Source organism: Vombatus ursinus, unplaced genomic scaffold (assembly GCF_900497805.2).
Source record: "Vombatus ursinus unplaced genomic scaffold, bare-nosed wombat genome assembly UNPS02011572.1, whole genome shotgun sequence".
In the NCBI taxonomy this organism is placed as follows: domain Eukaryota; kingdom Metazoa; phylum Chordata; class Mammalia; order Diprotodontia; family Vombatidae; genus Vombatus; species Vombatus ursinus.
The window spans coordinates 3,918,736-3,931,076 of record NW_020951350.1 but is presented as its reverse complement, the minus strand read 5'-3'; the positions used below and the strand labels follow the sequence as shown (position 1 = coordinate 3,931,076).

At 33.9% G+C, this 12,341-nt stretch overlaps 1 protein-coding gene across 8 annotated transcripts in view; it reads right to left on the bottom strand.

The window, feature by feature from the left end:
• Positions 1-285: 285 nt before the first annotated feature.
• MATR3 (matrin 3) overlaps positions 286-12,341 on the bottom strand; it is a 32,160-nt gene continuing 20,104 nt past the window's right edge. For 7 of the 8 annotated variants that reach the window (XM_027856509.1, XM_027856508.1, XM_027856506.1 and 4 more), the window contains 10 exons: positions 12,076-12,128; positions 10,098-10,223; positions 8,896-9,021; positions 6,574-6,744; positions 5,851-5,982; positions 5,363-5,406; positions 4,896-5,274; positions 3,753-4,122; positions 3,226-3,347; positions 286-1,382 (listed from right to left, as the gene is read on the bottom strand). In XM_027856509.1, coding sequence (XP_027712310.1) covers positions 1,332-1,382; positions 3,226-3,347; positions 3,753-4,122; positions 4,896-5,274; positions 5,363-5,406; positions 5,851-5,982; positions 6,574-6,744; positions 8,896-9,021; positions 10,098-10,223; positions 12,076-12,128 — 1,574 coding nt within the window. In that variant the 3' untranslated portion in view covers positions 286-1,331. The remainder of the gene's footprint in view (positions 1,383-3,225; positions 3,348-3,752; positions 4,123-4,895; positions 5,275-5,362; positions 5,407-5,850; positions 5,983-6,573; positions 6,745-8,895; positions 9,022-10,097; positions 10,224-12,075; positions 12,129-12,341) is intronic. The other variant, XM_027856514.1, reaches the window with a different exon arrangement.

Sequence of the window (12,341 nt, the reverse complement as noted above, 5' to 3'; positions counted from 1 at the left end):
AAATTTTCAACTGTCCTACTGAAGCGTGACATCCAAACACTAGCTTTTCATTACGTTCTCACCAATGGAATTTTAAGCTCACAAAATAATTTTAACATTAGAAAAAAACAGATCCAGCTTACTGGGACCATAAATTCAATGGCACCAAAGAAATGAACATTTTAGTAGCAGACACACCCAGTTTTAAGAGTAGTATTTCAACTAAAAGCATGCAGAGGAAGAGAAAATCTATGAATAAGCCACAACTGACGTACATTGGTTAATATTCCAAACATATATAACCAATTATTGTTGCCTAGGGTTTGTTTATTGGTAATCACTTCAGTAACTTGAATCCACAGATATAAGCAGTATATAATCAGAAAATTACAAGTAAACACAGATTATACATGCAAATTTCTGTTCACAAAGGTCACAAGTGCAGGTACATTAATTAGAAGCGTGCTTCTGGGATTATGACCAAACTGTTTTAAAATGCAGATATGTAAAATTACATTTAAAGAATATGAAGAGATGATCTACACACTTCAAAAATCAAATTTTGCTTATACCAGAAATGTATGACAGCTACAGGATTCAAGTAACAAGCAATAAGAGCTCAAGAAATTAATACTGGTCAAAGAGAACGGGACTTTTTTGTTTTTGTTTTGTTTTACATTTCACTGAAAATACAACGACTACATGAATGAAGAAAAAATCTAGTAGGAACTTAGAAAAAAAAATTACAAAATTTAAAGCCAATTACTTAATAGTTTTCTAACATCTAAGTAACAGCAATGACATTAAAAGAAGCTGCACCTGCATTTTTAATTTGCCAACTTTACACTTAAGGACGTTTCCAGAAATGAAATACAACTAAATAGCTTCACACTCCAAATGAAAAATCTGCTAGGCTCAGATCAGAATGTGGAATGTTTCAGATAAAATTAACAAAAATACAATGTAAGTTTTTTGTTCTTTATTGAATGGAATCAAAATGACAATTCTTTGAAGCTGGAAACTAATAAAATTTCATTTCTTTGAAGGTTACTTTTCTTCACACATCCACTTTTTTCGTAACGGTGCAAAAGTTATCTTGAGTGGCTCGAAGAGCCAATCTCTACAAAGCACTTCTGTCTGTTGCCATTCTCATAAAACAAAAGTTATTCTGCATTAACTTAACCGTATATGCATTTTTATTGTAACACTTAACACATGAACAGACTATTTTTCACTAAAACAAAAGAGTACAATATTTTCTTCTACTAACTATCTGTACTGCGTTTAAAAAAGGTTAACGTTAAAAACAAAGAACCACTTTTCCTTGGAAACCCTTAAGCGTCTTGCACATCTTAAGCTTCTTTCTTTTGCCTGCGATCTTCTGCCAATTTATTCAGAAATTTCTGGGGGAAAAAATAAAACCAATTCAGGGACATATAATTCTATCTAAATTAGCAAGATTAAAAGACAATTGTAAATTGTAACTGATTTTTGGACCCTAATATATAATTTAATGTATCTCTGTAACAGGCTTTTGCAGACTAATGTAACTGCTGTAAATACTGAGCAAATGGATCAAGAAAAGACAGCTTTATTAAAGTATTGTGATGATCAGAAATAGAAAGTATTAATTTAATACATTTCAATTGATCAGCACCCTCAATTTATAAGACTGATGAACAAGGCACAAAAAATGATAAGGAAAGCAAATTAGTAGCTCCTTGAGGTATAAAATTATTTCAAAATGTCTAGACCAATATATCCATTAGTTTAGGGGTGGGGAACCTACAGCCTCAAGGCCACATGTGGCCCTCTTAGTTCCTCAAATGAGGTCCTTTGACTGAATCCAAACTTGACAGAACAAATCCCCTAAATATTTGTTCTGTAAAACTTGGGACTCAGTCAAAAGGCCACAGGTTCCTCACTGCTGCACTACACTAAGCTATAAACAAAAAATTATTTCACAGGATACGCATACATCAGCTGAAACCTATAGTAACAAATGCACTGTAACAAAACTACTGTAACTACAAATTTAGAAAGATTTATCATATAAAACGAATGTCAGTGTTCCCGTCACTGCAAAAACTCAACATTTAGTATTGTTTCAAATACATGCCAAACCTTATCTTGAAGTCTAGTTTATACAATAAAATCCAAGTGTGGACTTACAATATCTGGTTTGTTTCATTGTGTGCTTATAAATCGACGAAATTTCCTTTATTTATTAGCTCAATACTGGAAAATCAATTCTCATTCTCCTAATTTATAGATAGTTAATGAAATCCCATTGAATTAGAACATGGATGAAATTCAGAGTCATTTCTAAAATTTCATCTTTTTTTACCCAGAAAATTTCAATTCTAACTTTAAACTACAAAACACTGAAGAAAACTTCCCAAAGAGCATTATTCAACAGATACTAACATAATAACTCTTTTGGTAAAGCTGTGTGAAAATCCATTCATTTTTAACGAAAACTGAATTTCCAGTCAAATTAACAAGCATTTAAAGTTTATGTACCAGGTTTTCCTCACTACCAGCTACAATTTTAAAAGAACCTTCTCTGTATTTTTTCCCCATGGTTTTTTCCTTTTAGTATGTTTCTTCTTTCACATTACTAATATGTTGCACATATATGACCTATAATCAAATTGCTTTACCATTTCGGGCGGGAGAAAAATTTGGAACTCAAATTTAAAAAAAAAAAGTTTAAAATTGTCTTCACTTGTTATTGGAAAAAATAACATACTACTTAAAAAACCGAAAACCTTTGATTTCAGATAACTGCTTCTTTGATTTTGTTAAAAGGCAACCTTCTTAAACTTGGGTTCCCCCTTTACTTGCTTTCCTAGTATAACAATTTCATTTTTTCATGCCTTTGAACAGATCTGACAACACACAATGTTGGAAGGGTTCAACATTGCTATTATTTCAAATCAAGACATAACATTAAATACTGAATGAATCTTTCAATGTTAGTTCCTTTAACACTATAAAAAGTTTATATAATTTCATTTTTGAGCTGACTGGCCTACTAGAACTTCCTTAAGCTTATGAAATAATAAAAAACAAAATCCTTTCATTGTACAAAGGTTTTAGAACTGTTTTTAGAACTAAGGTTAGATTTAGCAATTTCCGTATGCTAAATATCATTCTATCCCAGATAAAGTCTGCTTATATCTCTAATTAGCATTTGTTAGTCTCTCACCCCAATTTTCCTTAACTTCTAAGAATTTGTTTTACCTTTAATTTCTGATAATGAGGCAAGCTGCTGCAGTGAGTATTTTTTGCAACTTCCTCATTTGTGTAGAAGAGAGAACAGAGTTTACAGTAAAATCCTGTCTTGGGTATCACATAGTCCACGCCTTAGGAAAAAAACACAAATAATCTCATCAACAGATTAATTTAAATATTAAGTGTGAAGTAAAACATTTTTATTATTTAGCATTATCCAAGTAACATTCAAAATTACACTGAGAATGTATTTCTTGCGAATAGGTATCTTTAAAACAGCATGAAGAAAATTTGTCCAAAAAAACCAGACATATAGCATGAAGTCCTACACAGCTTACTTAACATCTCAACTAAAAGGAGACTGGATTAATGCTAAGATAGCAGTATAACGCAGAATTAAGTTCTGAGACTCTTGGGCAAAGACAAGTTTACAACAATAAAGAATACGTGTGCATATATGTAAGACAAATCAGAACAAGGAAAAATAGACAACAGAAACAAATCTCTTCTAAAATTTAGAAAAATTCAATTCTCACCAACAGGAACATTGGGTTGATATGGTCCAATTCTATACTCATCTGGGATATCCTCCCTCTTAATTTCGTTTTCACCATCTGTATTTTCACTTGTCTCTTGGTTCGGATCCATTCCCTCAAGATTCTCGGCAGATTCGGCACCTCCAGGCTCTGTACTGTCTTCATTTTTAATTCCATTTTCCAACGATCCATCATTCTCCTGATCAAGTTCCTCCATCTTGTCCACCTTAATTTCAACCAAACTATCGTCATTTTTGTCACCAGATTTAATTGCCATTCCCGATTTACGAAGTTTCTGAAGTTCCGAATCTTCCTCATCACCAACCTCATCTAGAGTGACAAAACCTTCCATACTCCCTGGAAAGCGACGCTGTTAAGAGAGACAAAGTTTACTCTGCAACAGTTAGTTATCCTGCAGCATCCCTTCCATTTGCATTTACTTAAAAAGGAAGGGAAAAGCGTCTTTTTCTTTCCTTCCTTGTCCTTTGGAAAAAAGTTGGACAACTAAGCTAAAAGCTTAATTTAAACGGTATGTTACAAGCAAGCAGATAAGCTGTAACACACAGATGCTACTTTTGTAGGGCAATGACTTTCTAAGGATATGGGGTAAAATTTTGTTTGACTCAGTTCCTTAAACTTCCCAATGCCTTCTTGTATTTTTCACCAAACCTATTTAAACACATCCAACCTAAACTAGGGCTAAATGTAAATTATCACAATATATACAGTACATATGGTGTGCCAAAATAATTGCACACTTATAGGTGGGGAAAAAAATGGATTTGGACTACAAATCATTTGAATTACCCAAAATACTTGAAGTGCTCCACGTAGAGGACTTTCTAACTAACCTTTGTAAGCTATAATTGCTCGGAATATACAAACTGGAACAGCACCCTTTTACTAATGCAAGTTATAAATTGCTAACACTGATTTGAAGAACGCCACTCTTGATCACGCAAAGGAAGAAGAACAGTATGTTATCTTTTCAAAAAGTGCATTTAAGATAATTTCTAGAATTCAAAAATAGTGGGCACAGCAAATTGTCTAAATTTTCACCTTCAAGTTTTAAAATTAATTCTCCTATTAAAATTAAAATATGGAAAAACTAAAAACAAGAAAAATTTTCTCTAATGTTTTTACCTTTTTGAGTTTCTTCTTTGCTGCTGCTGAAGAACCAAGACTCATTTCCATTTTTTTCAAGGCTTTTTCTGAAGATTCTTTTTTAATATCAGCAGCCACATCACCTAAATTAGCAAGGTCAGTTTCATCCCCCACTGAGCTGCCACTTTCTAGCAGTGCAGCTGCTTCTTCTTCATCTACAAGAAGCTCATCTTCAGATTCAAGAAGCAAACCAGGTTCTTGCTCTGCCTGTTCATCTTTTATATCTTTATCAGCATCTTCACTTTGTTTCTCTTCCTGTTCTTTTCCTTCAGCTCCACTATCACTCTTCTGGCTGCCATCAGTCTTGGACTTCTTATCACTTGGAGAGTCTTTGCCATCTGGAGAGTAAGATCGCTTTCTGCAATGGAATACTCCTCAATTACTTTCTAGTCAAATGTTTCAAAAAACACCAAAATACATTTTACACGTATTTGAAATGAACTTACCGAGATTTATCTTTCTTTAACAGATCAATTCCTCTGTTGGGAATCTATTTGAAAAAAAGTTAATACAATTAAGATCTTACAGAGTTAATGAACTAATAATTCATATATGACCACGGACTAGTAATCTCTTCAATAGGTGAATTTAAAGTGCTTGATTAATCCCTATAGACTTAAAATTCATACTATTTTATTTAGATTTGTTATCCCTAGCACTACTGATGCCAACAAGGTCATTTAAAACCTTGTTGATGTTATTTCAGAATGCAAAGTCTCTTTATTTTTGCTAACACCCTGGGTCTTTGGTGAGGTGACCCCCCCCATCCAAATAAATCTACTCTCAAGTATTTTGTTGGTCAATTTTCATTTCAAGGCTAAGGAGAAAGAGAATATAATAGGGAGACAAGAAAGCCCATGAAGAAAAAAAGCAGAGACCACATTGTTTTAGGGTTCTAAACTGAGGAAGAAAAATTGACAGTAAAAAAACATACCCGCAACACCAGTTTTTTATATTTCTCAGATAAGTCAACCTTCACATATCGGCCCTGGAACCAAAGTGCCTTTTTTGCACAGTGCTCGACCATGGCCATGGCATCCTCTCGGGTCTCCATTTCTATGAAAGCCTAAGGAAATTTTGAAAAGGAATTAAGGAGTACTAATTCCACAAAAAAACCCTTCAGCATCCATTTTGTAATTAGATAATTTTTAAAAAAGTAAAACAATTTCATCTTTAAATATTTAACAATTTTTTACTTTAAATGACAGTCTAGGAGTCAAGAGTACCTAGGCCCTAGTCTCAACTTTGCCATTACTTAAGGTTAAGTCCCTTAGACTCTGTGTGTGCAATAGGTTTTCCTTCTGTAAAATGGGAATACTGTCCTCACAAATTAAGATAAAATGAGATGTTAAAATATATTTTAAAAAAACCACACATGGCATTTTCTAAATTATCATTTCTATAGTGCATCAAGGCTTCCAGAGAATTTCTTTCAGTATAATATTAAGGCATGTTATGCAAATACTGTTTATTCCCCAATAAAGAAACTACCATTCAGGAAATTTGCTTAGGGAAAATCACACAGTATCAGAGCAGGGATTCAAAACCAGATTGCTCCTCACAACCAGTTCAGTTTTTTTTTCCCCCATTATACTACACTATCTCTTGAGTAAAGATTACTTTAAAAGTTCAATTATAAAATCCTTCATTATTGTACCTGGCTCTTCATCCTCATCAATATGTAATTCTTTATCTTTCCATAGGGCTCAGCAAGTTTGATGACGGCACTGTCAGAATAGCCAGAATGGGGCAAGTTGCTGAGATGGATCACCCGTCCAAGCTCAGGCTTCTGTTCAAATTTCTGATCAGGTTTTCCGCCTTCAGGTTTCTTTAATTAAAGAAATAAGAAAAAAGTCAACTATGCTGACCATGATATTAACTTTTTGTAAATTAAGTCAATCCACCAACCAGCATTTAGTGAACAATTTTTATGCCAAGCAGTTAGCTAGGTTGCTGAGGTCACAAAAAAAGAGATACAGTCCTACAGGGAAGACAACATACACATACAATGTTACTTAAAATATAAACAAATAGTGTGAGTGCATGTAGGAAAATCAGGAAATGCCTCAGGGATGACCCTTAAGATGTTTAAAAAAAAGAAAAAAAGCTAGGTTATTCTAAGTGTTGTCCATAAGGGAAGAGTGCATTCCAGGCATGGCAGAAGACAGTTTATGAAGAAAAGATACTAAACAAAGAACAATAAAATAAGTTCAGTGTAGCTAGAATACAGTATTGGGGGGGGGGGGAACCAAACACTAAATACGTACTGTGTGACAGGTACTATGCTAAGTACTTCACAATCATCATCCCAATTTTATAGTTGAGGATACTGGCAAGCAAAAATTAAGAAGTAACTTGCTCAAGAAAACACAGTCAATAGTGTTCTTATCTACTGTGCTACCTAGCTGCCTCCAGAGGATTAGAATAAAACACTTCAAAAGAAAGGTTTCTAAGGGCTTAAATGCCAAACATTGGCATTTGAATAAGAAGCCAATGAAGGTTACTGGGAAGGTGAAATGACATATACGTGCAAGACACAAGTTGCTGCTTTTGGAATACCACTCTGGAGGGACAGCTAGGGTGGTACAGTGAATAGAGCACCGGCCCTTGATTCTGGAGGACCTAAGTTCAAATCTGGCCTCAGACAGATAACACTTACTAGCTGTGTGACCCTGGGCAAGTCACTTAACCCCACTGCCTAACCCCCCCCCCCAAAAAGAATACCACTGTGATAGCTATACAAAGAATGGATTGGATAATAAAGAAATTCTAGGCAGTGAGATCAATTAGGATGCTATGGCAATAAGAATTCCAGGAATGAGAGGTGAACTAGGGTGGTGGCTACATGAAGTGAGAGTTTGTAAAGGATAGTGGAGATTATGGAGCTAATTAGAATTGACTAGACTTAGCAAATGACGGAACATGGAAGAGGGAATGAGAAGTTGAGGATAACCCCAAAGTTACAGACCTGAGTGACTAAAGAGATAAGGAAGTTCAGAAGGATTTTTTGTGGGAAGAGACCAAAGGGGAAATGGCATGCAGCTAAGTGTAAAGATAAGGAACTACATTTTGGACATAGTGAGTTTGAGATGGGACACACAGTTCAAAACATCTAATAAACAGGCACTGAAAGATGTCACTGAAAAATAGGAGACCATATGAGCCAGCTGTATAGCAATGATAACTGAATCTGTGGGCGCTGATGAGGTCATTAAGAGATTCTAAATTATGGCCTGTGGATGATGCCCCAAGAAAGGAGAGTCTAAAGAAGTAAGTCAAAGTGGCAGGAGAACCAGAAGAGAGTAGAGTCATGAAAACCTAGAAAGGAGAGGTTGGTCAGTGTCAAATGCTGCATTAGTCAAGAAAGATTAGGTTCACAAAAAGACCAGAAGATGGTGGAACTATGATGCCTGTAAACTTTGGAAAGAACATTTTTAATTGATGATGAGGTCAGGAGATAGACTATTAAGGACTGAAAAATGAAAAAAATGGGAGAAAGTGAAAGTAACAAATTTAAAAAGCTTTGGCTATGAAAGGGAAAGGGGATAACTTGAAAGGATGATGTCAAGTGAGGGTTTTTTTAAAGACAGAAAAAATATGACCACATTTGTAGGTGTCAGAGTATCAGCCGATAGACAGCGAGAGATTGTAAACTGTGTATTAGAGAAAGAGAGGGTGACGGAAGCATTCTAATAGAGGAGCTGGTGGGGGGTGGGGGGAAGAGATGAGATCAAGTACTCAAGTAATATGGTATTGCTAAAAAGGGCCACCTTTTCAAAAACTAAAGTACAGGAAGAGAGAAAAGGGAATTAATATTTATGGTTTTGGAGATGTAGAGGGAGGAAATGACATGATGGCAAATAGTAACTTTGTTTTGCTAAGTATTCATGAGATATTTAACTAGATTTTATTCAACTTAATCTTTGTGAAGTAATTCCAACTAATTGTTACAGATAACTTTGACAGGGGAAAAACATACCTTTATTCTTTTATACTTCTGGGATAAATGAACTCTTACTGGTTTGCCAAACACTAGTGCTGGAGTGGTTGTATAATAGTCCACTGCAGCTTGAGCATCTTCTGTGGTAGACATTTCAATGAATGCCTGAAATTAAAGGAACAAGTAATTTCTAAATATCCCAGATGTACTACTTTGTAAAAAGCCTCCCAGAAATACCTTACAATATTGTTCAAAGGTTATTGTTTAAGTTCATCATATATATGTGCCTGAACAATACAGCAATGTTTTTTGTCGACAACTATGATAACTCTAGGAAATTAAATTCCGATTATAGAATTAACATATTTCATATTTGTAAAGTACCTCACTTGCAATGCTCCCATAAGAATAGTGCCAATATTATTCTCATTTTAATAGGAAACTGAGGCTCAGAGAATAAATTATTTGCCCAATATCATGTAAATGGCAAGTACTGCAGCCAGGACTAAGGCACAGGTTGTATACCTCCAAATGCAAAGGTTCTTGGTAATGATGCTATGCTTCCTCTCAGACAAGGCCCCAATGAATCAGGAAAACAAATCTATCACCACTGAAAGAGTAAAACAGGCTTCACACTTTACCCTTTTGGAAATACAATGAGAATTCGCATTTAGGTGTAATCATTTCGTAAAATGCTAATGCAATGTATTAACCATTTTTTCTTACAGTACATCAATTTAACTGACAAATAGAATTAAGATCTAATATTTGAATTAAATCAGATTATTTATGTAGTAGCTAAGTAGTGTATATAAAGTGGCTTCCTAACAACCAGCCTGCAAAAAATATAAGCCATATAAATATTTTTATTCCCATTCTATGGTTGGGAAATCTAAGGTATGAAGTGACTGGGACTTGTCCATACTCACAAAATTATCATGTGCCTGAGGAGCTAAAGACAAACCAACTTCTTCTGATTCTAAACCTAGAATTCTTTTTGGTTTCACTAATAAGCATCTATTTACTACTATTCAAGGAACACAGTCCTTAATCTAATAGGGTTTATAAATTTAATAAGGGGGTAAATGCACTTTGTAATGCAAAATAGCGAAGAGGTCAACCAAAAAAATACAACATAATGTTAAAAAAAAAAATAGCTAAGAGGTTAAAAAAGACAGGTACACTGTTGCATTCATTTCCTGTCTTCATTCCCAAGAATTTAAAAATAGTTTAAGCCTCACCTCGTTGATTTTATTTAAGATCAGATGATTTGAAATTACTCCAAACGGTTCAACCAGCTGCAAAAGTTGGTATCTCAAGTTTTTCCCCCGCTGAAAATCCATAATGTGAACAACTCTGCTAGTTTCCTATCAATAAAAAAGAAAGTGTTGCAGGCCTCAACTTAAATCAAAAGTACATGGCACAAAACAGAATAAAGTGATTAAAATAATAACCAATAAACAATGTTTTAGTGAACTTAAAACTCACATAACAATTCTAGAACATTTATAGTATTTTCTTACACGTACAATAAATTTATATACAAATGTAACAGTGAACATGAATGGCATCCCTTCCAGTTCTCTAGATATGTGATCCTATGTATATAAAAACAAAATCAATTTTTACTTGGCTACCGTATAAAAGAATCTATGGTTCTATATACATTCAACAATTTTTTAAAAAATTGTAATCCTCATAAAAATTTAATCCAGAAAAATATCTGGGCACTGACAAGTACCATCGTTTCTACTTCAAGGGCAAAATTTGTTAATATCTTTAAAGTGAAAATGCTCAGATTATGTAAGCTGATGACACTACCTTAAGGAAAGGATAGATGAAGTAACTGCTTTAGCTATATAAACTGTTAAATTGTCATTATGTTTCTATAAAAATTTCCTATTAATTCAGAGGCAGATTCTGGTGTTATCTTGTACCAGTGTTATAGATCTACCAAAAAGTACCTTTTTAAAAGGGAAACATGGTCATGGTAACTGATGTCAATTTATATACTCCACCTCATCAGAGCCATTTTTCTGACCATATTAAATTCAACAGTCCTTTCGTTTCAGTAACATATCCGCAACCTTTTATATACTTTAATTACAACTATTAAATATCTTGACATCAACTTTTAATTAAAAAAAAATTGGCATACTTCTAACTTAATGCACTCAATATTTTACCCTAATTCAGAGTAATCTCTAGGAATATTAATAATTGTATCATGGTGTAATCCAGTGACACCATCATTAGTACTGAAGAGTATGGAGGGCAGGTTGTTTCTACAATGCATCCCCACCCCCCAATGTTGTTATGGCTATTCTCACACCTTTAAATTTCTGCTTCTGTCCACTCTCCCTTCCCTTTTTTCTTTCCCTTCCTTTTGGAAAACTTTTTTTTTCTATTGTCTTTCTCCCATTTTCTTGCCATTTGTCTCATGTCTTGGTTTTGACAGCCAATGCTATCCCATGAGAACATATTAACTTATATTATTTTTAATTCTCAGTTATTTTAACCAATCTCAGGTATTTAGGAGCTGAAGAAACTAGACATCTAAAAGCTAGATAGTAGATATCACATCATTCTAGACCATTGTTACTACCTTCTATCTTCACTTTCCAAATATTAGAAACTAGGGCCAAAAATGGGGATTGCTACTCGATATGAACAATGCCTCACTGAAGGGGGAAAACACAATGGTTTGATCCTGGAAATCTCATAAAAATATGAATCTCCATATATGAACTCTGTGAATTAGTGCAAGTGTTTCTTGATTTATGATACCATACAGATCCAAATACAGGATGTTCCCTTAAAATTCATTTACTTTGAAAGAAAAAAAGCACACATAGATGAAAACAATGGTTTTATGCAATATTAAATTTTATATAAGTCAGCTTGCAGATGGAGGGGTGTGGGATAAAGAACTATAGCCTATGTATTTCTAGAAAGCTATATATACAGCGTATTTCCCTGCAAAATGATGATTTCAAACAGGATTATCTTTATTATCTTTCATTGGTAGAATGTTTTTAAATTTTGCTTTTCTGCCTCTTTTAGTTTCTAAGTATTTCTCCACACAATTAACCAAGATTTATATGCACAAGAAAGATTCATTACTTAAGAGACTAAAGACTAAATACTTGGTATGATACATTTTAAATAACCCCAGGTCCATGTTTTCATACCGTAATACATCTGAGATTTAATACTGACCATTCTGCCTTTTTGCATGTGTCTTGGTCCTTGCATATTTCCATTTCCAGCACCTGTAAGAGAGAGAAAGTAATTTTTAATGCTTTAACTAGACATTCACATAAAGCATAACTGGTGTATACACCTTGACTGAAAGGGAAAGATGATCCAGGATAATTTTTAAAATTAGTAGTCAATTTTTATTTGATCATTTTTATCAGCCATATAAATGGCATTTTAATTAACCTTTCATCTAGTTGGTATTCTATTAGTTCACTTACTGTCTC